General features: G+C 46.6%; 2 protein-coding genes across 8 annotated transcripts in view; both read left to right on the forward strand.

Moving 5' to 3' along the window:
• Positions 1 to 11,004, forward strand: part of efemp1 (EGF containing fibulin extracellular matrix protein 1) — an 18,087-nt gene extending 7,083 nt beyond the window's left edge. For 2 of the 3 annotated variants that reach the window (XM_056609624.1, XM_056609623.1), the window contains 7 exons: positions 4,711 to 4,833; positions 5,312 to 5,431; positions 6,354 to 6,473; positions 6,894 to 7,013; positions 9,080 to 9,206; positions 9,440 to 9,632; positions 10,198 to 11,004. In XM_056609624.1, the coding sequence (XP_056465599.1) occupies positions 4,711 to 4,833; positions 5,312 to 5,431; positions 6,354 to 6,473; positions 6,894 to 7,013; positions 9,080 to 9,206; positions 9,440 to 9,632; positions 10,198 to 10,359 (965 nt within the window). In that variant the 3' untranslated portion in view covers positions 10,360 to 11,004. The remainder of the gene's footprint in view (positions 1 to 4,710; positions 4,834 to 5,311; positions 5,432 to 6,353; positions 6,474 to 6,893; positions 7,014 to 9,079; positions 9,207 to 9,439; positions 9,633 to 10,197) is intronic. The other variant, XM_056609625.1, reaches the window with a different exon arrangement.
• A 9,169-nt stretch (positions 11,005 to 20,173) lies between these two features.
• The window catches only part of mark1 (MAP/microtubule affinity-regulating kinase 1), a 35,439-nt gene continuing 30,013 nt past the window's right edge, over positions 20,174 to 25,599 (forward strand). For all 5 annotated transcript variants that reach the window (XM_056609233.1, XM_056609234.1, XM_056609236.1 and 2 more), the window contains exons 1-2: positions 20,174 to 20,573; positions 23,355 to 23,552. In XM_056609233.1, the coding sequence (XP_056465208.1) occupies positions 20,523 to 20,573; positions 23,355 to 23,552 (249 nt within the window). In that variant the 5' untranslated portion in view covers positions 20,174 to 20,522. The remainder of the gene's footprint in view (positions 20,574 to 23,354; positions 23,553 to 25,599) is intronic.

The following is a 25,599-nucleotide window of genomic DNA, read 5'->3' on the forward strand; positions in this document are numbered from 1 at the left end:
TGCTGCTGTCTCAAGCCAGCTGCTTCCTACTCTGACGGGCTCAACCTTGTTGCCTTTTTACGCTTACCTCATGATGGAAAAAGGACGCAGGAACGCTGTAAAATCCCTGCTCTGGGCTGACCCTTTCGCACGCACCAAGCGACAGGAATCCCTCTTGTTGTGTTGTTGTACTTGGCATTCGTTCTTCGGAGAGACGCCGTTCGCAGTTTGTCTTATTTTTTGTCTGGATCCGCGTTCACACCTCCTGCTTCCTGTTTGAAACCAGTTTGTCGCCACAGCTGTAGCTATGCTGACGGCTCCCTGACAGCGCTGGCTCACGTCTGAACAGCTGAACGGAAAAACTGAATAACGAAAATTGACTGTGTATTGATGATCGGACGATGGACGGTTCGGCACTTGGTCTCCAAAAACGTTATTGAAATTGCAAAAAAATATATAAAACGATCAGAGGCGTTGAAATGTAACTAAAATACTTAACATATAAAATCAATAGATGATAACGGGAATCAGACACCACCAAGGCCTGTGTTAGCGTGGACGTTATCGTGGACGGTCTCTTCAACGTTGCGAAATGTAATCTGTTTTTATTGTCATAACATCTCTGCTTACCCAAAGATCTGGTTGGCCCGCGTTGAAACGGACATCTTGTCCAACACAGGAGATGACTCTCTAAAACATCAACTTCTTTCCACCTTGGTGCTTCTGCGAACGCATGATAGGAAATACTCCCAAGTGATAATTATAACAAGCCCTATCATGTCAGAATAAAAGCATGAGAAAATAACATTCTGCAGCTCTAATCCAGGAGCTATTTTGGTCTCTGGAACTCACATTTATGTCTCGTTCAGCCCCTTCACATGCAACATATCTATGAATACTGTTACTGTTATACACATGCACACATGCACATCAATAATGTATGTCCACACTCAGAATAATGTAATAACTCTGAATGTGTATAATCTTCACATTTGAGTCAATGTACCTTATAACATTGTTTAAACTTATAACTTTTTAAAAGTGTTAATAAGATGAGACCATAAAATGCATTCAGTCAAGAGGCACGCGCACACACCTCAGCTTGTGCACACACACAGACACACGCACACGCACACACATGCACGCACACACACACACACACAAACACACACACACACACACACACACACACACGTGCGGGCGGGCTGAAACGCACATGCATTCACCATCCTCAACACACATGCAAACACACACACACCCTCAGTTTGAATGCATTCACTCCCTAAACACACACACAGAAATACACACACACATGCCCACACACACACACAAGTCTTGAAATGCACATGTATTCACTCCCTTCTCGTACACCACAACCCACACACACACACACACACACACACACACACACACACACACACACACACACACACACACACACACACACACACACACACACACACACACACACACACACACACAAACACACACACCCCAAAAAACAAAATAGACACTCAGAGCCGTGGCCAGCCCTCACTGCTCCCCTAAATCCCGGGAGGAATTAAGTCTTAATCTCCCTGAAGCGCTGGGAGGTTGCCTGTGACATCACACGCAGCACAAACAGCCTTAAATCTCCCTTCGAACGAGCAGGGGAGGCCTCCGCCCTCTGGTTCCCGATCACTCTTTCCCTCAGCATCTCCCCTCTGCCCTGGGGAGAACCCCCTTGTGGTTCCCTGGATGTTATGTGTTGTACGTCGACATAACAACACTTGGACACCACAGAATGATGCTCCGCCAGAGAGATAGATCACAGTTATGATAGGGAGAAGACCCCATCAAGGGCGGAAAGATACACACAGAAGAGCGAGAGTTAGAGCGCAGTCAAGAAGGAGGAGAACAGATCAATTGTGTAAGAGAACGAGAAGAGAGTGAGAGAAAGAACAAGAGCGACGGTGCTGATAACCCTCACATGAAATGATCATTAAAATATGCTTTCTCTGTTCCTATAATCAGGTAGCTTGTTCGATTCGACTTTTTCATACGTAAATAATTAACTAATTTAAGTAGACATGCATTCATAGGACGTTGAACGATGGCTGTACATCTGTGGACATTACAGTGTTCTTTTGTGTGCATCTAGTGGACATTACAAGTCTACTATGTACCCCAAGTGGACATCACATGTCTACTTGGTGTACATCAAGGGGACATCACATGTCGACGAAGTACACCGTGTGGACAAAACAAGTGTACTTTGTACACCAGTTGGGCAACACAAATGTGGCTGAGTTACAGTAGTCCTGTCTGTAGACCAAGTGGACATTTAGAAAGCGCACCAGGTTGACATTACGGTAGTCTTGTCTGTAGACCAAGTGGACATTTAGCATGGCCACCAATTGGACATTTAGCATGTGCATCAAGTGGACATTACAGTAGACCAAGTTGACATTACAGTAGTCTTGTCTTTAGACCAAGTGGACGTTACAGTAGTCTTCTCTTTAGACCAAGATGACATTACAGTAGTCTTGTCTGTAGACCAAGTGGACATTTAGCATGCGTACAAAGTGGACATTGCAGCTCTGGTGTGATGCAAGCGGCAGGACCTTTACGAGAGCTCGGTGCTCAGTGTGATAGCCTACTCTGGGATTCAGAGAGAAAGAGAGGGAGAGGGAGAGAGAGAGAACCCCACCCAGCCGTTCCCCTCTGACGCCTTTGTCGAAAGCATGTTGGCAGATTTTTAAAGGTTGTAGTGACAAGGTAGCCGTCACCATTTCCCCGGGAATGATATATGGTGTTGAGTGGAGCACATGTGCTTTTATTTAGCAAGAGCTTTAAGCTTCTTAGAGGAGGAGTGGTCGATGGGGCCAACTTCTACTACATGCTGCAAGCTCCCTAGGAAGCACTGCTCTCCCCATCGTAGGAGAGAAGTTTATTTTACTATCATTTTATTTTACTAAGCTATATCATACGCATGACTTTTTGTTGGGTCTGTGTGGGAGGGTGTGGTCCCACAGGTGTGTGTGTGTGTGTGTGTGTGTGTGTGTGCGTGCAAACACGCGCATTTGTACATGTTCTTGTTAATGTCTGCTAAGTGTGTGTGAATCTGTGTGTGTGTGTGTGTGTGTGTGTGTGTGTGGTTTGTCATTGCTGATATATGTCTCACACTGCTAAAGGGATGCCCACTGGCTGTCCCAGTGTGTGTGTGTGTGTGTGTGTGTGTGTGTGTGTGTGTGTGTGTGTGTGTGTGTGTGTGTGTGTGTGTGTGTGTGTGTGTGTGTGTATGCGTGTGTGTGTGTGCGTGTGTGTGTGCATGCTTGTGTGATGCGTATGCGTTGTCAGGAGACCACCCAGGAGAACTGCTGGTGGTCTCCGTGGAGCGTGCACGTAACGGGTACGTACGTGTTTATGTCGGTCGGCGTAGGGGAGAGTGAGGTAGAGACACAGAGAGAGAGAGAGAGAGAGGAGAGAGATGGAGTCAGAGGTGTTTCTCTGGCGCGTTGGAGAGAATAGCTCTTCTTAATCACAAGCCACTAGCAGTGTAAGTGCTGGTGAGATTCATGCTTAAAGCAGAGGTGTCATGTATGTTGGAACTGTATCTCGCTGTCGCGTTTTTTCCATTTCATATACATGTCAGTAGTTGGATACCTTCTTCTCTGTGTTTGATGTGTCGTCTCCCCTTTCATTGGCTCCAAACAAACGTAACAACACCTGTGACGATGATGATTCTCTGCAGATATATTACATTCATAACTCAAACTCTCTCGTTTTATCTTCATCATTCATCTCTAGCGTTTGAAAATCCCCTCTCTTTGCCTTCTGAGGCCGACATCTGTGTTCTGCTCACCTAACACAAACTATGGGCACAACCTGTTTATGTTGGCACAACACAAGGTTGATGGAGATTGTGTGTGTGTATTTGTGTGTTTGTGTGTGTGTGTGTCAGAGAATACAAGAGGAGGGGCATCAACATGATTTTGGAATTTACAAACACACTTGCCCAGTTAGTTGCCACACTTACGCAGTCTCTCTTTCTCTCTCTCTCTCTCTCTCTCTCTCTCTCTCTCTCTCTCTCTCTCTCTCTCTCTCTCTCTCTCTTACCCCCCCCGACACACACACACACACACACACACACACACACACACACACACACACACACACACACACACACACACACACACACACACACACACACACACACACACAGATTGGCACACATTCTCTCTTTCTACAACACACACACACTCCATGCCCTTCCCTGCAGTTATCAGAAGATAAGCTCTGCCAGCTTCTTGCCCCGCCCAGTGGCCCTCAGGGTAGGAGCCCTCTGCCTCCTATCTCTATTCCCTGGGCTCGTCCATGCGCACATGCATATGCAAACACATGGCATTGCTGCAGAGGTTATTATATCTTCCACTTCCTGTTCGTAGTTTATCTTTGTTGTATCACAATAGGTGCAGAAAGGCCGAGTGCATGATCAGTTATTCATGTGAACTTGCTTTCGTTCAAGAATTAATACAGACATATAGAGACGGCCACAGTTGTTCCTTTGGTTGACAAAATGTGTGTGTGTGTGTGTGTGTGTGTGTGTGTGTGTGTGTGTGTGTGTGTGTGTGTGTGTGTGTGTGTGTGTGTGTGTGTGTGTGTGTGTGTGTGTGTGTGTGTGTGTGTGTGTGTGTGTCTGTGTGTGTCTGTGTGTGTCTGTGTGTGTGTGTCTGTGTCTGCATGTGGCAGATATCGATGAGTGTGCGACGGGCCGACACTCGTGCGGCCCTGAGCAGACCTGCCTGAACACCAGGGGGTCCTTCACCTGCCAGTGTGGACAGGGCTACCTCAGGAACAGTGACCAGTGTGTCGGTGAGACCCCCCGTCCCCCCGTCAGTCTATGATCTGATCTGTTGTGCTCAGCACCCCTGTGTCGGGGGTTGTAGTGGTAGTGGTAGTGGTGGTGGTTAAACCATGGCATCCATTTATAATTTACCATTGATGAATGTATTATGCTTGGTCATGTATTTACATAGATAATAGTAAAACATAATTGTGGGTAAACCCTGATAGACAAGATACGTGCAGGTCGATGCAAGTAAAAACAGGCAGGTGAAAAAGGAACAATAAAATAATCCCAAAAGCGTCAACAAAGTGAGTTTTTTTAAATGGGAAAAACTAAATGGAAGCTGTGTGTGCAAGTGTGAAAGTGTGAAAGAGAACATTTGTGTGACTGTATGGGACACAAATGACGTGTATGACGTGCACATGTGTGTGTGTGTGTGTGTGTGTGTGTGTGTGTGTGTGTGTGTGTATACGTGCGGCTCTCATGCGTGCCTGTGATCTGCAGACAGGGACGAGTGTCTCCAGTCCCACTACTGCATGCACCGCTGTGTGAACCTCCCCGGTGCCTACCGGTGTGAGTGCAACACGGGTCACAAGCTGGCCAGCAACAACCACAGCTGCGTGGGTGAGTCAACATCTCCACCGGTGGTCCCCAACCTCTCTCGCCCTGCGACCCCATCTTCTGCATCTGCTTCCACACAAATTGTTTTGTACCAAATCCCTATCTGCAGGTGATACCAACGTCCCGCCACAACGTCATCGCATCGCTCTGCTGCAAGATAATTGATAAGCGGTAGTTTGCTTGTGGCTATGAATCGTCAAGCAATCAGTCGGCTAAAATGCTAAAAAGGAGGATCAAATATCTTTAGCTTATTTCAGCAGTCTCCTGTGACCCGATTGCCTATCAAGGGATCCCAAGTGAGTCCCGAGCTGCAGGTTGAAAGAAATGGACCTTACGCAATGGCTCAGCATATGGTGCTTCGACGGAAACATTTACAGAATCTGAAAAAACAATGTTGATAATCTTTTGTTTTTGAATGGAGACAATATAGAATTCTCCTGACACTAGTTGGTTTTCACCAGTGCAATACAATACAATACTTGCAAAAGAACACAATAGTGAAGGAGCTTAGCCGCTGCCCTTGTTTACGGCGTTATGGATTGAAAAGGAAGGAGAGGTATCCCAGGAATGAGGGAGTGATGTTTGTGTGTAACATGTTCTGTCTACCTATCATCGCCATTGTCTCCCAAATGTCAGAGATATCCTTCTCACTGAGAGACATCTCTCACTGAAATTGTTGTGCTTTGATATGATGGGCTGATGGACCAGTTATTTATAATAACAATAATACCTCAATCATTCTAATAAAACTCAAGGACAAGGAAATAAACACCCAATGTATACAGCAGTTAAAATGAGACCGACCCGTAGGTCAAGGTCAAGCTGGGTCTGAAGCCAGTGAAAAGACATGAGCAGCATTGTAATGACATGGTGTCTCTCGTCATGTCCATCTAGTTCCTGATGAGTGCACGTCTCTCGTTTTCAGACGTGAATGAGTGTGAGTTGCAGAGCCCCTGCCAGCACCAGTGTTACAACCTGCTGGGCTCCTTCCTCTGCCAGTGTCACCAGGGTTATGAGCTGGCGGGAGACACCGTTTCCTGTCAAGGTGATGCCTGCACACACGCACAGAAACACACACACACACACACACACACACACACACACACACACAAAAACAAGCATGCCAACCAAACAGACACCGATCACACATGCATGCACGTACACAAGCAACAAGCACTGATTGATGAATTATTCTGGGAATCACGTAACTGTTAACCCTAATATTTTTTATATTATTAATATTTTTAAATTGTGTCAGCATATACATATCTTCCGTTTGGGTGTGTGTTTGTGTGTGTGTGTGTGTGTGTGTGTGTGTGTGTGTGTGTGTGTGTGTGTGTGTGTGTGTGTGTGTGTGTGTGTGTGTGTGGGCGTACGTTTGGGTGTGTGTGTGTGCCTGCACATGTGTGTACATATTTACATCAGAGCCATGCATCCATCCATCCATGTGTCTCCTCCCTCCCAGACATCGATGAGTGCAGCTTCTCCAGCTACATGTGTCAGTACCAGTGTATCAACACCCAAGGGAGCTACACCTGCCAGTGTCCGGACGGCTACCAGCTCCACGGAGCCAGGCTGTGTCAAGGTACCACCCCCCCCCCATCCCTGTATCTCTATTGGTCCTCACCCATGTCAATCTTACTCCTAATGTCTCCTATAGGGCTACGACGTCGTCCCACCTGCGCCTTAATATGTATGTGTTTTAGCCGACGCAGCTTATAAACGCAGATGCAAGAATAAAGGAACATGCAGGAGTTAGGCATCTTACTTAACAGACTAATGCCGCTTTTCCACCGCACATGTAGCTCGACTCGACACGACACGACTCGACACGACTCGACACGGTAGCAGCACGGGTTGTTTTCCACCGCAAATAGTACCTCCTGGACGTGGGCGGGGTCGTCTGCGCGAAAGGGCTGTGACGTATTTTTGTACGCGACGCAAACAACACCTACGTAACCTACACATGGACAGAACCAACATAACAACAATGGAGAACATCGATGCGATGGTATTCGTGTTCGTATTATTAGCTGGCATGTTGAAGAAGTGGAATATGTTGGCTGCGGCGCTGCTATGGCTGTTACCAGCATGGTTGCCATGTCGCTCTCGTGACTTCGTCACACTCTCTGGCCAATCAGTGGCCGGCCGTCTGCCGACGTCACCTTTTAGCATCGGCTCAGCCGCTTGGAACCTAGAGCGAGGCGGTACTAGAAAAAGCAGCCACTTGAGGTACTAGATCGCGGTGGAAACGCAAAAAAGGCGAGCTGAGTCGAGTCGAGTCGAGTCGTGTCGAGCTGGTACCATGCAGTGGAAAAGCGGCATAACAGACTGGATATTTTTGGGGGCACAATCAACAAAACACTTTTTGACTACAGAAAAGTTATATAGGTCTGAAGATGCTTAATGCCCTACCTCCTTATTACACGTATCTAATAGAATTCACTGGTTGCTTCGGATAAAAGCGTTCGCAATGTTACTAAATACTAATTACAAATAGTAGATAGTGGGGCTTGACTTCAGAGATCGAACCCGGACACCCTAGCTAATACAAATCCATCCAGCCCCCCCAACTCCTGTTCTGTAGCATTACCTCAGGGCCAGCTCGTTGTAAACCACTGCACTCGGGATCCCAACCCCTAACAAATCCCTGGCTCTAAGGTCATGGAAAGAAGCATGGCGAGCGGCAGAGCAGGCACTGTGACCTTGTGTTTCCCCCGCTATGTCATCGCTATGATGTCACATTTATGATGTTGTTCCTCGCTAAGTGGGGACATTTACAGCCCAGAAGTCCTCTTCAAAGGGGAGCTGTTTTCTTTCTTTCTTTTTTTCTTTTTTATCCTTTCTCTCCCGCCTCGGCTGGTCAGGTGAGGGGCAGTCATGTTCCCGCGCCTTGTGTCCCTGTGGGACCTCTTGCCTCCCTGTAGGTCCTCTGGTCTCCCTGCGGGACCTCTTGTCTCCCTGTGGGACCTCTTGTCTCCCGTGGGGCCTACTGTCTCCCTGCGGGACCTCTTGTCTCCCTGTAGGTCCCCTTGTCTCCCTGTGGGACCTCTTGCCTCCCGTGGGGCCTACTGGGTCCCTGTGGGACCTACTGTCTCCCTGTAGGACCTCTTGTCTCCCTGTAGGACCTACTGTCTCCCTCCAGGACCTCTTGTCTCCCTGCAGGTCCTCTTGTCTCCCTGTGGGACCTTCTGTCTCCCTGCAGGACCTCTAGTCTCCCTGCAGGACCTCTTGCCTCCCGTGGGACCTACTGTCTCCCTGCAGGACCTCTTGTCTCCCTGTAGGACATACTGTGTCCCTGTGGGACGGCTCGTCTCCCTGTTGGATAAATTAAATGAAACCAAGGACAATATAATTATCTAAAGATTTGCCAACATTTTAAAATAAGAACTACAAATTAAAGCATGTTTCAAACTCTAAGTATAACCTTTGGTCTCTTGGAGAGACCAAGCTATGATCTTTAGGGAATCTGAGACATCTTTACCTCTCTACTGTCTGTTTTTTACCGGAATTTATCTTGGTATGTATAAATCTGTTTTGTTTTTGCAGGATATATTAAGCTGTAGCGGTAGCTGTATGTTAAGCTGTATTTCTGACTCTCGTGTCCCTCTGACTCTCAACGCGCTCTCTCCCTCTCTCCCTGGGATCCAGATATAAACGAGTGTGAGAAAGGCACCCATGACTGCAGGGAGGACGAGATGTGTTGGAACTACTATGGAAGTTTCCGCTGTTACCCCAGCAACCCTTGCCTGGAGCCCTACGTCAGGACCGGCGAGAAGTCAGTTGGACCACATCCTCCTCTTTTAGCCTCTGACTATTTAACGCTGGACCGCATTGCTACATATCACTAGAGAGGCTAAACACGTAGAGGCAGGATACTCCTGTCATGTATCATGTTTAAGAGTCACTTTAAGTTGCTTTTCCACAAAAGTATTTTCTAACTTAGTAAATGTAACACAAATTATTATTAAAATCAAAAGTGATCAATTGAATGTACCCTTTCTCTCGCAGCCGTTGTAGCTGCCGCTCCCAGACAGACTGCCAGGGCGTCACGCCCTCCATCATCTACAAGTACATGAGCATCCAATCGGAGCGCCCCGTGCCGTCGGACATCTTCCAGATCCAGGCGACCAACATGTACGCCAACACACACAACACCTTCAGGATCAAATCAGGCAACGAGGCCGGAGAGTTCTTCCTCAGGGTAAGGGTTTGATCAACGGTTACCTCACAACATGTGTACTTACGTTAACGCAAATGTTTCCAACAAGGTTCTAACAGAAGTATGTATTGACGTGATATTTTAAAATCGATTTAGATTTTAAAAGATGTGCAGCCCGGCTCACGCATACAGTAACGTTATAACCTTGATTGAATGTAATCAGCTATTGATTTTTGATGCAGCAACTAATTCTTCCTTATTTGTTCTTTGGTTAATTATTTCTCTCTGTTTCATTCTTTCCTTCATTCCTCCTTCTATCCATCAATCCATCCATCCATCCATCCATCCATCCATCCATCCATCCATCCATCCATCCATCCATCCATCCATCCATCCATCCATCCATCCATCCATCCATCCATCCATCCATCCATCCATCCATCCATCCATCCATCCATCCATCCATCCATCCATCCATCCATCCATCCATCCATCCATCCATCCTCTCTTTCTCCCATCCTTCACCCATTCATCTTTCACTCCATCCATCCATCCATCCATCCTCCCTTCCTCCCGCCCTTCACCCACTCCCCCACTCGCCTCCCAGCGCTCCAGCAACATGAGCGCCATGCTGGTGATGACCAAGCCCCTGAGCGGGCCCAGCGAGCACGTGGTGGACCTGGAGATGATCACCCAGCACATGACCATGAACTACCGCTCCAGCTCCCTGCTGCGGCTCACCGTCATCGTGGGGCCGTACGCCTTCTAAGCACATAGCTTGCCAGCCTGCTCCCCTCGCCAAGGGTCCTGCCAGGCTAGCCCCCTAGCCCTGCCAAGAAACAGCCCCACAGCTCAGCAGTACAGATAGATTCATAGCCACAACCGTCAGACTCTCCAGCAAAGCTTTTTCCTTAAACAGCAGAAACATCCAAAACACCCGAATCAGACCAGGACAATCCAATCCAGAACAGGCCAGAGGCCGAGCCGGTTTGTTCTAGAACATTCCAGATCAAGCCAGTCAATGTCCAAGCATTCCAGTACAGGCCAGAATGTTCCAGGTCCTGACCAAGCCAATCGAAGCCAGTCCAAACCAGAGTAAGGCCAGAACAAGCCGTGTGTCCACTAGGCTTTTTCTTTGGTGCAGGGTGAATAAAATAATTTTACCCCTGGAATGAAATCCTTTTCAAGAGTGTAGCATGGATGCTTCATAGCACTTGTGAATCTAGGTCCAAATACATCTCAGATAAAGCACACTTACCAAGCATGGGAGCAAGTTTATCGGCTGTATTGCAGCTAGTGAATAGGGAAAGATTTTATAAAAGAGACCCCAGCCCCCATGACAATGAATGACAATGAATTGGACACACATCCAAACAGGGATGCATGTATTCCCATCCAAACTCCCAGACCTCTTCATATTCATACTACTTCATACTTAAGCAGCTGTAAATATAATATATATATGCTTCTCTTAAACAGCACTAACTAATAGCTTACCCCTGGGTCAATAGTGATATTCAAAAGCCTCTTCTAGACTTATAATGAAAAATGACCAGGTGCATTATAGGTCAACTTAAAATATAAATGCAGCACATACCAGTGAAAGTGTTGCTAGCACTTGCTTGCCCTTTCATTCTTTGTCAATGAAATGCCTTTTATTCAAGAATGGAGGAGTCTATTATACAGTTTCCCCATTCAGTCTAGGAAAGTTGCCTGTGTTTATACTCGGGAGTAATCATTTCCAGAGCTGTCCAAAAGGGTAGAATTGTATTCTCTGGGGTCCTGTTATAAATAATAGTACCTTCTTTGTGACAACAGGCTTGCATCCAATAACCTCTCATTCATCATCAATTCATACGTATATGGGCCCGTGTTTCTGCGTGTGTGAGTGATGGTGTGTTGCGGTGTGATATGGAATAATGGATGATAATGAAAGATTGAGGGAAAGTTTGAGAAGTTTTCTCCAATCCCCCGCCAGGCCCTTTTCGTTGGGTAGATGTCGCTGATCTGTTTATGTATTTCTGTCATGCCATTTTATTAACCTTTGGTTATGAATCTTTCCTGAACTCTAAATGTTTGCTCAACGGCTCTTTGGGCCACAGAGGCACTCACACACTCACGCCAGAGAACACGCTCACCAAATGATGGCATACGTAAGAAAAAAAAAAAAAAGCTTGGCTCCCTGCTTCTCCTAGCTCATGTTTTAAAAAGCCACCACGGACCACCGCACAGGGGCCACAGTCAACAAGTCCACTCGGCTCCAGAGTCCATGCCAGTCCACCGATTACGTCCGTGCTTGCCTGACGGCGATATTAACACGCGTGGCCCCCAGTAGCTGGCTCTCACCAAACACACGCCAGGGGATCGCGAAAGAGTTCACACGGATAATACTCCACCAGCACTGCCGACGCGGGCCGACTGCCTAGAACTATCGATCACTGTGTCTTCTTCGTTCTTTTGCCGCACAGCTTTTGTCTTGTCGATGACATATTAATATTGCACACTGTAGACAAGTAGCACTGAAAAAAAAAGGAAACATGCCCAACTACTCGCCACTCTCTTTTGTTTATTTTCCTGGAATTATTCATTTTGTTTTCCTGTGACCAGCTGTGAGCATGCGTTATTGTTCAACATGGAACCTGTGCCTTATAAGTATACACGATGCAACTAGCAGGCTTATTTAGTCATTCTGCCAGCTCTGTTATTAAAAACATTCAAAAAAAGTTCCTTTCAAATACCTAAATGTGTTTGTTTTTTGTATCTCTCCTGTATTTAAAATAGCCAATATATTTTTTTTTTCCACTTGTATCTTGAACTGAACACTCGTAGGAGCAAAAAATTATGATGTTGAATAAAATATGATGGAAAAGGGGACAGAGTCGTGCTGTTTTCTTTTCAGCGTTCGCAAACTAAAGAGATAAATACCTCTGAGGAGACGTTGAAGGCTACGTCGCGAGGGGCTGTTGTACACTAAACCTGTCAAGCTCAATAACATCTGTCTTCATATGTAATGGAAAATATACTCAGGTTTTTTGTTTTTTCGTAGCACTTTTCCAGGCTTCTGGGAAAAGGTGAAGATGACATCATGGGAATCTAATGATGATAAAGTCAGTGTAATACACAATGCCCTGGCCATCATATCTATCTTGTTCAGAGGAACCCTGGGCCAATAGGGTGTTGGCAGTGTAGTCATGCGTTCCAATACACCAAGTGGGCCCTGGACCCAATCTGACCACACATGAATGTGCTATACATGCATATAGGCTGAAACACACACACACACACACACACACACACACACACACACACACACACACACACACACACACACACACACACACACACACACACACACACACACACACACACACACACACACAGACACACACACACACACACAGAGACACACACACACACACACACACACACACACACACACACACACACACACACACACACACACACACACACACACACACACACATAATCTGTAATTGGGTGTGTTTTTCGGTAAGTTGTTACTCAATCACTAAGCTGTAAAGACGCTTAAATGGGCCCATGTGTTCCCGTTTGATACACGATGTGTCACCCTTGTCCCACTATACCTTCCATCCCACCCCCTCCACACACACACACACACACACACACACACACACACACACACACACACACACACACACACACACACACACTCACACACACACCCCTCATGTTTTGCTCCTTGCGCGGTGGAGCTTCTCGTTCGCATACGAGTCTCTGCTGTTCACGCGTGAGGTTCAAGCCCCGAGAGACAAGACGGAAACAAGCAACCACCTCGACAGCAGTGACTCAGTCCTTCCTCCCAGTTCCCGAGGAGCACGACAACACTTTCTGTATCTTCATGTTCGTGATTAATATTCCACAAGGGGGGAGGATTTTTGTATGCTTTTTTCTATTTTTCGGGAAAAGTTAATCTCTCCGTGTAGCGAGACATTTACGATTTATTAAAGACATCAAAGCTCCGGTCGCTGGCCGGGGTTCAAAGAGGGGAAAACAAATGATGTGTTAAGGCGGGTTGAGGGTTTGCCACCATCTGTCAACTCCTCATTCCAGCATGGCGGTGATGCAATGAAAACATATAGGTTCTCTCTTAATGTTTTGTTGTGGCTTCTCCTAGGTTTGCCTCCCAGTGTCCGAAATGTTTTAAATATACTTAGAGACACATTCGGACACAAGTCTCCATGTTTGAGGCAAAAAAATAAAAAGTAATTGCTATTATTAAAAATAATGCACTTGCACAATTTGTTAATGTAAAGGTTTCCCGTGTCCTCCATAATCACTCGTAGGGTGGAAATCTGCTGACCCTGAAACCCGAAGGTGTCTTTGTATATACTCAGCATGTGTATACAAGCTGTGTGGGACAGGTTCAGACGCTCATGTTCACATGGACAACGGGTGCCCATGTGCAGACCAGATAATCACGTGAGCAGCAGATAGAATACTGAATACCTGAACAACCAAACACGCACGTTTACCATTTATTTTTTTACCATTTTGAATGCTGTTGAATGGTTATTATAAGGTCTGTAAATCAGAAGTTGACGGAGAACTGACAAATAACTTCAGCGAGACGTCGGGAGAATTCAACCCGAAACCTTCCTGTTGAAAGCAAAAATATTAAATGGCAACTCATAAAGAGACAAACACTTAATATTATGGGCTGCAATTCCTCCCTCTCTCTCTCTCTCTCTCTCTCTCTCTCTCTCTCTCTCTCTCTCTCTCTCTCTCTCTCTCTCTCTCTCTCTCTCTCTCTCTCCCTCCCTTCGCTGTCTTCTGGGGGGTTTATGCAAAATAGCCAGGGTGGATTCAGGAAGAGGTGAGTTGGGGAAAGAGGTGAGAAATAAGATGTTTTTTGGAAGGTATTTGAGACCGGAAAGATATAATGGGGGTGAGATCAACTGTTACCACTGGCACATAAGTGACAGTAACGGTGACACAAACACACACACACACACACACACACACACACACACACACACACACACACACAAACAGACACACACACACACACACACACACAAACAGACACACACACACACACACACAAACACACACACACACACACAACACACACACACACACACACACACACACACACACACACACACACACACACACACAAACACAAACACACACACACACATACAAATACAACAAGACACACACAAACATCCACACAAAGCAACAAACATATACGCATACACACATACACACGCAAATACAACAACACACATACACACATGCAGAAACCCCATTATACACACACGCACACACACACACACATACACCTCCGTTATGCGCACAGGTGGTGTGTGTGTCCATGCGTAGTGTCTTCAGGGTGAACTCCATGAGCACGCTTCCTTCAGCTCTGCTGCTGTTGCCACTGTACGCCAGCTGTTAACCATGTGACTGACGTTCGTGAAGGAAAACACGCAGCCAAAGAAAACACTCTCCTTGCAGGGTAACCTTAAGCACACAAGCGAGGAGCCTTTAGAGAGGAGGACACTAAGTCACCTGGAGGTCCCTATCTGCTCTGATTCAGTTCCTACGAACTCCGGAGCAGATTCTCTGAGATGGGCCTTGGGGTGCAGTGAATGTAATTATATACAGACAATTATTGGGCCCATTCCTCAGAGAGGGGTTTTGCTTGGTGGCGATGTACCACACTGTCTTTTTAAAGCTTGTCTGCAGAAAGCAGAACATAATTACACCATAACAAAATTATATGGGAAACGCGATATGAGAGCATGATCATTATCCGCAGATAGAAGAAATACACTTTCCTTTGTTTTCCTGTGGTACCATATATGTTTGGTGCACTGCTTCTTTTGGGAAGTAGAAGTATTATTATATTATATTATGTTATATGTTTATGTTCTTTTTGCTGGAATAACGTTAATCCACTGCAGCAGAGGGCAAAACGGGGAATCTGGAACTCATGGCAACAGTTAAAACATAAGGTAATGCTATCCAAAGCCCATCTTGCTATAAGTGTTCATTTATTTGGAATAGAATTAGGGGGCTCAGCCGTTGCCATGACACCTTATATCCATCTACGCGCACACACACACACACACACACACACACACACACACACACACACACACACACACACACACACACACACACACACACCACACACACACACACACACACACACACCACACACACACTCACACAAACACACTCACACACAAACACACTCACACACACACACACACACACACACACACACACACACACACACACACACACACACACACACACACACACACACACACACACACACACACACTCAAACACACACATTTCTAAAGTTCAAGGTAATAAAGAGACAAAGGAAGGCCAATTGGTGATGTATGTAAAGTAAAATATTGAATCAGGAACTTGATATTGTATTATATAGGCTATTTTACTCACAAATGAAAGGTTCCAGGTTGATCCCGAAGGTCAGTAGGTATCCTACAAATCAGTGTGTCAATTTGGATAAAGATGTTGATAATAAATGGTAAGAAAACCTTTAAACCATACACTAATCGACCAGTATTGATGCACTATATATGCATCTGATGTATGCACCTACTGTATCACCCCAAATAACCCCCACTCCTTCTATCACCCTCCACAGCTACAGCTTCCCCCCATCTACCCTCTCCTCTCTTGTATTACACATGAACACATGACCTCTGACCTCACAGCAGGGTATCCATATCCCAGCGATGGTTTTGCAAAATAAAAGTGCACACCGGTTCACAACTCGTGACTCTTCCTGAACCCACGTCCTTCCATTCACCCTCTCACCCCGTCAGCTCACATCTGTCCTGGAACATACTTTTGTTTTATATTTTCAATTTCCACTTTCCTTTCCTTCCCTTTCCCTCCCCAAAAGCCATCTTAAAGACAGACAGTAGGAAAGAGAGAGGGAGACATGGAGTTATATTTGTTTTACTTAATCACAGAAAATATGATTGATCCCAGCAAAAATCAAGGGGAAAAGTGAGAGAGAGAGAGATAGAGAGAGAGAGAGAGAGAGAGAGAGACAGAGAGAGAGAGAGAGTGACAGAGAGAGAGAGAGAGAGAGAGAGAGAGAGAGAGAGAGAGAGAGAGAGAGAGAGAGACACACAGAGACAGGGACAGAGGAAGAGGGAGAGAGGGGCGCACTTATTTGACTTAATCACCCATAAAATAAATTAATATTTTATTATCGGCCGGAGCAAAGATCTAGACAGAAATAATGATTGTGGAAACATGCAGACAAGATAGAAAGACAGGAAGATGTAGAAATGGGCGTAGTCAATGTATCTGCCTGTGGTGATGATAGTAAAGATGGTGACAGGCAACAGCCGATTAAAAGGCCAAAGTTGGGGGGGTTAAGTGAGGATGTAGAGGGCCACTAGGGGTCCGATAAGAAGGTTGACTGGTGAAGGGTGTGTGTGTGTGTGTGTGTGTGTGTGTGTGTGTGTGTGTGTGTGTGTGTGTGTGTGTGTGTGTGTGTGTGTGTGTGTGTGTGTGTGTGTGTGTGTGTGTGTGTGTGTGTGTGTGTTTGTGTCTGTGTGGTTGTGTGTGTTACCGATGGAAAACTTGTGTGCAAGGAACAGAACAGGCGTCTGGCTCACTGCCCTGATCAGAAAAATTCCTGTGCAGTCTCATATCTTTCTGGCCTTCCCAAAAAATGTTCAGCATACCAGCGGGTTCCAGTGACTTGTCAGAGCAGACAGCGGAGAGAGAGAGAGAGAGAGAGAGAGAGAGAGAGGAGAGAGAGAGAGAGAGAGAGAGAGAGAGAGAGAGAGAGAGAGAGAGAGGGAGTGCAAGCTCTGCCTTGTAGAGTGTTCAACTGGATTAAAAAACACACAAAAGGGATTTACCTAATATACCTCTAACTAGTGTAATAAAGATGTACACGGTTCAATGACTAGCAAGCCTTGAGCACAAATGTGTCTGTAAAACACTGAGCATGGCCTGTGTGTGCCAGTGAGCAGATGGTGAAACCCGAGACTAGATGCTTTTTTCACATTTTATAAAGATGCTGCCAATTATCCGATTTGTTCTTCTTCAATTTCCACAGGACGGGTGATAAACATATTAGTTTGTCCTGACTGGAGAAATATTGGGGCATGCTTGACTGCTACGGGGGGGTTACGGAGCATGGGGTGGGGGACCAAATAGGAGTTCCTTCCAGTCCTGCAATGCAGTCTCATCTCTATCTTCTCATCTTAATTTGCCCATCCCCTTACTCCCGTTCAACATACGTCTTCATCGCCTTGTGTCAGGAGAAACAACGCTAGCGCTTTGACAGGTAGCTGCCTCCATTTGAGAGGGGGCTGCTTGCCTGTGAGAGCTTGTAATAGCATTCAGCCCTGGGTGTACATGCAATCATTAGGCCGATGTCAATGCCCATTACATTCCACACCGGCTCAGGTACACGGTGCGCAACGAGGGCACGTCCACAGGATGTGTGGACGTGGATTTGTTGGTAGAGGCATTTGTATGCTGGACAGAGTGCAGCACAGGGCCTGTTGTTTTCCAAAGCAACAACAGCACAGCAGTGCAAAAGGGAATCGCGTGAATGAATGGTCTTGGATGGCGAATCTACCCGCTGTTCATTTTGATTAATACAACAAAATTTAACTAAAAACTAAAAATGGTCAGTGCTTTGGTTTGGTCTTACCTTGTAACTGGATAATGTTAGGGCAAGCAGGGGATTACCCCCAAAAAAACCTCTCTAATCAAATGTACCTTGGAGCAGGGCTGATAAACACTGATCCTACCCCCGGTGAGAGTATGCCTGCAGGGGGCCTGTGGTCCCCAATCTTCTGCTGGGCCTGGAGAATCTGCAGTGTTGAGATCCACTCCACACTGGGATCAGGTGGAGCATTCCACAAATGCCCCTGTCTACACGCCAAGTTCCAGCACTCAGATGTTTGTTTTGTTGGACAATACGCTCCCCCCCCCCCCAACATACACACAACCACCCACCCACCCACCCACCCACCCACACACACACACACACACACACACACACACACACACACACACACACACACACACACACACACACACACACACACACACACACACACACACACACACACACACACACACGTCTTCATTTTTGTTATTCAATCTCTGGCAAGGAAGTAAATGGAAGGCATAGCATTCCATTTTTTTGTAGGTCGATATTTTGCTTGTGCAATAATCCTGAGATAAGGCTTTTGAAAAATAAAGATAGAAATGCTAAACAAATAAGCAGCACATTGCATACTTCCGAAACAAAAGAAGCCCAACGTGTCAGTGGCCCTTCACTACCAATGTCTGGCTGTTATTGTGAGGAGCCACTGCTATGCTGGGACCATTGTTACAGAGCCTCTGTGTCAGACAGGTCAGAAGACAGAGAGAGAGGAGAGAGAGAGAGAGAGAGAGAGAGAGAGAGAGAGAGAGAGAGAGAGAGAGAGAGAGAGAGAGAGAGAGAGAGAGAGAGAGAGAGAGAGAGAGAGGGAGAGAGAGAGAGAGAGAGAGAGAGAGAGAGAGCGCTAACCCTATGACTGTAATAACTAGAAATTGTCAAGTAGACCGTATTATAAAGACTTAATTATGGTGCTGACGTTGATGATTATGATGATGATGATGATGATGATGATGATGATGATGATGATGATGATGATGATGATGATGAGAATGCTGATGATGATAAAAATGCATACCAATGGGTCACGATATTAAAACTAAGCAAGATCTGCTTGCCAAATTTTCAGATTTATTCATTCGTCGGGGGGACCCGACCTCGTGCTAACTGGAATAGGCTAAGGCCGAAAGCTGGTTTGCAATGAAAGCCTGACATCTAGTGGACGAGTTGGTAACACGCGTTGTGGTCACCCTCCATCACCCCTAGCGTCGTGTTCATTCAAACGACGTCATACTGTAGCCTAACCAATGGGCAAAACACCGCTACACAATCTATAGTACAATCCCGGATGTAGAAATTACGAGGAATGCAATGCTATGGGGATCCAAAAGATGGCAAAGTCTTCTCAGTTTACAGAGCAAGTAAAGGCCTTCTGTTTGGGAACCGACATCAACTGACATAGGGAGGTTGCTATACTAGAGAGTTAAAAACCAACCTCCGATTAGGAGTATCTAAACAGACAATACCCTCATATTAATACAGCCCGAAAAATTTCAAACAAAGTTTAAATCATTAAAAAATGAATGGATCATGCTCTTTTTGAGTTCATTGCAAGCGAATAGCAATATAGTATTGTGGCAAATATTATAGTATTATTTTATACAAGAGCCTTTTGGGTCTGCTTTGACTAGGCAATGTTGTTATTAAATATGTATAGGTAATATATATTTCTAGTATTTAATACCATTTGCATTTTCAATCAGCATAACATTTCGGGGGCTTGGTGAAACAACATAGGAACCTTTAACATAAAAAAAAAATACTTTGTGAATGATTCGGCTATTATGAGAGAGAGGGAGACAGAGGGGAGATTGAGAGAATCTTCCATCTTTCCTGTGTGCTGTTCCCTTGCTGTGGGAGGTTAGCGATGCGCGGCGCAGTGCAGCGCAGCAATAGACCCGTCCGTTTTTTCTGCTCAACACGTTCCCGACACATCTCCCTGGCCTATCCCCGTCTCTCCTGCTACAGCGTCCTCACACACTGCCTTGAGCTACCTGAGGGAAAGGGCACTCCGCCACAAATAAATCTGCGTTAAAAGTGGACGATTTTCGCGCAGTATGGTGCGGTAAACATCGCTGTTTACTTCGCTAACGAGGACGACAACGCTGAGCGAGATGGTAGACGTATAGAGGAGCCTCTCTGCCCATCGGATCGCACGGTCTCCGCTCTGCCCAGCCTGCTGCATCGCCGAGCGGCCTGTAAAGCACAACATGTCGACTAGAACGCCATTGCCGACTGTGAATGAACGTGATACTGAGAATGTAAGTGTTATCTCCAGCAGAAAAGCCAAATGTATTGTTGACATTGTAGCGGAAAGGTTTTTAAAATCGGACTCTCTTATTGTGGGTTGTTCTGGGGCAGCAGCGATTTTAGGGAGCGGGGGTTTTTGGGCTACCAATGTTGCAGAATGACTCGACCAATCACCAGCCTGGTCCGTATGACGGCCATAAAGACACGATATCGTGGAATAAACAGGCGAGCTTTTGTGCATTTCGTGGCGTTTCGTGAATTAACAATGCAGAGTTTCTGGCCTAGCTAACGCACTGCGTCAGTATAGCTAGCTTTATGAGCAATACGAAGGTTAAGTCGTATTGTTGTGACTCTCAATCCGGCTTTTTGTTAGGTAGACTGTGGGGAAATATGTTGCTGCCCCTGTTGCAAGTGGGTATATTGTAGTGCAGGGCGTCAATATTCGGGGGATGGGGGGTGATGCTGTCCCACTTTTCAATAGCCGTACTCGGTAGCATCACAATGTGACATGACATCCATCACCTAGGATGTCCACTCTTGCTGCATACCCGTTATCTATACCCCACTCGGATGTTGTGGTGTTGTAAAACTGCACATATGCATGCCATGCATCAACAGGAAGCTAATTAGGCCATGCGAGATATCCCGTCCAATGTGATGGAATGTTCATCATGATCGATCTCCCTTCTCTCTATCTCTCTCTCTCACACACACACACACACACACACACACACACACACACACACACACACACACACACACACACACACACACATTCTAGGTCTGATGACAACCTATGCATTGTGTGTTGACAGGGTATGACATCAGGGTTCGACTTGTTTTCCTGGAATGAACCGTTGCCCAACTATATCCGAAATAATGGAGCATATCATATTTCAGAGACAATGGACATTACAAGAAGCTATGCTTTCTATTTATAGGTAAACACTCACTGCTAAATCACTACACTTAATATATCCCGAGGCAAGGCTTTTCTGAATAATCTATAAATAGTGTTTTAAGCAGCTCATTTAAATAAGAGTGGGTGGTGGATTCAACATCATTGAGCAGATGGTCACATACCATTACCAATTTACAAAATAGCTAAGATCGTTTCATATTTAAAAGTTTTCGGCCTACATTAAACATCATTGTCGAAATATGGTATAAACTATAAATAAAGATGTATACTCTAAAGTATTGCAATAGATTGAGCTGTCTAACTGTCTGCTCTGACATTAACTGTGAAGTCATTTTAGCTCTGCCTTTATCAACACTGGCAGTAGCTAGCCTAGCCTAGCCTTTTATCCATTCCTCTGTAGCACACAGCCCAAGGGCCACTGACTGACGATCTGTATTGCATAACTACCTATTACTCAGAGAGAGACAAGAGGCTTTTAGTGCAAAATGAAGAACATGGTTGTGCCAAGACTTTTCCCTATGCTTCCATCTCTGCCTTGGTATCTAGTAGTCGTGTGTCTGGGTGTCTGTGTGTGTGTGTGTAAGTTGCTTATTGCAGTGCTGGTGCTAAAATAGCCGGAGGACAGTTTTGACCTAAAGCCAAGCAAATAGTGACGCGTAAATGACCGCTACCGGTCAGACAGCTGGCTGATCTCAGCAGCAGCAGCTAGTCTGACGCCTTCGCCACCAGTGTACCACTGGATGGTCTGCCAGAACGGGCAGCCAATCAAAATTTCCCCCTCCGTCTTTTTTTTTCTAAATATCTTATCGTCCCCCTCATAGTCACGTCTCTGTCGCAAACGCGCACACGCACACTGGGGACGTTGTCGGGATCATGTGGTGTGCTTGTGCGACGCTTCCTCACACAGGAAGTAGGCAAGCTCTGTGTGACGTGCGCTGCTGCACCCGGCCGGTGTAACGTTACCGTGGTGAAAGAGGAGCAGGGCAGCCTGGGTAACCAGACCAAGGCTTTTATTCTCAGGGCTGGGGCGTGGCGCTCTGCAGAAACAGTGGATCATGGGAGCTTTCACCTGGAGTGACATCAGCAGCTGGTGTAGCCCAGCCTGACACAACACTGTTCTGCTCTCTTGTGTCATCTCTCTCTCTCTCGCTCAGCTGTCTCTCTTACACTATTTTTGTAGTGAGCCCATCAAAAATTAATAATTGTGAGTCTTTGGGAGAGCGCTATCTTCTGAGTGTCATGGGGTTGTTTCATATTGCAATCCACATATTGCATTCATTTATCACCCAGCATTATTTGGATTACTTTGTAATCAAAGGTTTTGCTCATTACTTTCATTATTTTGCTACGAGATGATGACGAGGTGGTCAGGAAGGAAGCAGTATGGGGGCGACCTGATTTTCATACAGCCTTTTTCCTGTAATAGGTTCATTGCAGATGGGACAGGTATATCCCTTGCCTTTGCACACACATACTCCCACTGCAGAGCCCTGGCCATCAGGGTGAACACCACTTTAGCCTTAGTGTGCGCAAGCCAGGCTCCTTATAGGAAAATGCAATCTGAGCGGAGCAAAGAACCAGGCTAAAGCGTTAGTCTAGCTAACGTGTGTTGTTGTCTACACTGCTCAAAAAGAAAAAAAACGGTGGGTTTTCTTTTGTACTCTGGGCAGGATATTCTAATGGTGAGGGTGTATAACCCCTAGCTTAAAGGGTCTGTAGTTTGTAGGAATCCAAGAGGACTAACCACCCACCTGCTCACTACTGACCAGGGTATCTCCTTTAGGTAAAAGCTTTTCTCTCCTAAACGAAAATGGAATCGGCATGCTTCCGGTCGTTTATTCGTTTCTGCCCTTCTGCGTTCCTCCCGCAGCACTCGTCGGACGGCTTCGTGGAGCCCCCCGTCCCGCCCACCAAGTCGGCCAGCCGCCACAGCCTGCCGCGATGCCGAAACTCCCTGACCTCCACCGAGGAGCACCCCCACATCGGCAACTACCGGCTCCTCAAGACCATCGGCAAGGGGAACTTCGCCAAGGTCAAGCTCGCGCGGCACGTCCTCACAGGCCGAGAGGTGAGACAGTGGGGCGACCCTGTTGAACCAGGGATGAGATGAAAAGTTGTATTTCTATATGCCATTTGGTTTGGGAGAAATGCCCGCACCCTCAGAGTTAGACCCCTTTTATAACCGCATAACTATAGTAAGGCGTTATGTACACGCTGTGGTGTTCAACTTCTGAAAGCTGCTGTTCATCAAAGCAACTGCATTCACAGGTCTTCTGTTTCTGCACAGGACTACAGTGCACAGTAGCTGCATTTCAACTCGCATCCTGTTTGTTGAAATTGGCTACTCAACCGAATTTGCGACTCAGTCAGTATTGCGATTGTAGATCATATCCGGGGCGCTGGTGTTTTAGTCTCTCCTTTTCTGATCGTTTTTTTCTTCAGTTGGCAGGATTTCTATTTCTATGTGGTTTTTTTTTATCAATTCTTTTTTTATGTGGGATTTTGTTATATTTTGAGAGAATTATTGAAGGCCCACAGCTGCCATTACTCATTCAGAAATGGCACAGGGAGAGAAAAAATGTCCTGTTTTGAAAGTGTCATTTTTGACAGTGCTTTTGTCCTTGTGGGTCACTTACCAAGCTCAAATTCACACTTGCTATCTCTCCATCTCTCCCTCCCTCTCTCTCTGTCTGCTGGCCTCCATCTCCCTCTCTGTCTTGCCTTTAAACATGAAGCTATTGTCGCTGCATTGCCAGTGATCCAAGCCCCGCTATGTTGTGTCTGTAAGTAAAGCTCCTGTTTCCCAGGGACAGAGAAAAAAGGAAAGAAAAGGTGACCTGCAGTCTGTGTACCACCTCTCTCCCACTGGCAGAGCCTTAGAATCAGTTACTGGTCTCTCTCCCACTGGCAGAGCCTTAGAACCAGTTACTGGTCTCTCTCCCACTGGCAGAGCCTTAGAACCAGTTACTGGTCTCTCTCCCACTGGCAGAGCCTTAGAACCAGTTACTGGTCTCTCTCCCACTGGCAGAGCCTTAGAATCAGTTAGTGGTCTCTCTCCCGCTGGCAGAGCCTTAGAATCAGTTACTGGTCCCTCCCGCTGGCAGGGTCTGAGAACCAGTTACTGGTCTCTCTCCCGCTGGCAGGGTCTGAGAACCAGTTACTGGTCTCTCTCCCGCTGGCAGGGTCTGAGAACCAGTTACTGGTCTCTCTCCCCCTGGCAGGGTCTGAGAACCAGTTACTGGTCTCTCTCACCCTGGCAGGGTCTGAGAACCAGTTACTGGTCTCTCTCCCCCTCGCTGGGGCTGAGACTCTGGTGCTGGTCTCTCTTTCCCTGGCAGGCTCTGGGAACATGGCGCTGGTCTCTCTCCCTCTTGCACGGTTTGAGAGCAAGAGACGCTGGTCCCTATCCCCCTGGCAGGGTCTGAGAATCAGGAGCTGGTCTCTCTCCCCCCTGACAGGGTCTGAGAATCAGGCGCTGGTCTCTCTCCCTCTGGCAGGGTCTGGGAATCAGGAGCTGGTCTCTCTTCCCCTGGCAGGGTCTGAGAGCCAGGAGCTGGTCTCTCTCCCCCCTGACAGGGTCTGAGAATCAGGCGCTGGTGTCTCTCCCTCTGGCAGGGTCTGAGAGCCAGGAGCTGGTCTCTTTCCCTCTGGCAGGGTCTGAGAATCAGGCGCTGGTCTCTCTCCCTCTGGCAGGGTCTGAGAGCCAGGAGCTGGTCTCTGCAGCCTGGGTGCTTCTGCGGCACTTCTAGCGTATCTGTACTCTCACACCCTCTTATCTAATCAAGTTACACCTAATAATAATATCCCTAGTCACGCTGCACAGCAGGATCCCTGAGTTAGCTGGATCTCCTCTATGTGATTCCTGTTTTAATGCTGGTTGGGTGGGCTGGGGGTGTGTGGGTTACCGGCTACTGCCTACTTTTTCGCTGGGAAGGTCAGGCACTGATGTAATGTGTTCGCTTGCCCTTGCTGGTTCATCAGAATGCACAGGCATTGCTGTGAGTCAGAGAAAACAGGTGGGGGGCAAAACAGGGACATGGCGCTAATGCTGATGGGTCAACCACAATGCGTACAAACTGGGGTTAGCACAAGGCTTACAGACCAGTTAGGCACAA

The sequence above is a fragment of the Gadus chalcogrammus genome, chromosome 15 (assembly GCF_026213295.1).
Source record: "Gadus chalcogrammus isolate NIFS_2021 chromosome 15, NIFS_Gcha_1.0, whole genome shotgun sequence".
NCBI lineage: Eukaryota > Metazoa > Chordata > Actinopteri > Gadiformes > Gadidae > Gadus > Gadus chalcogrammus.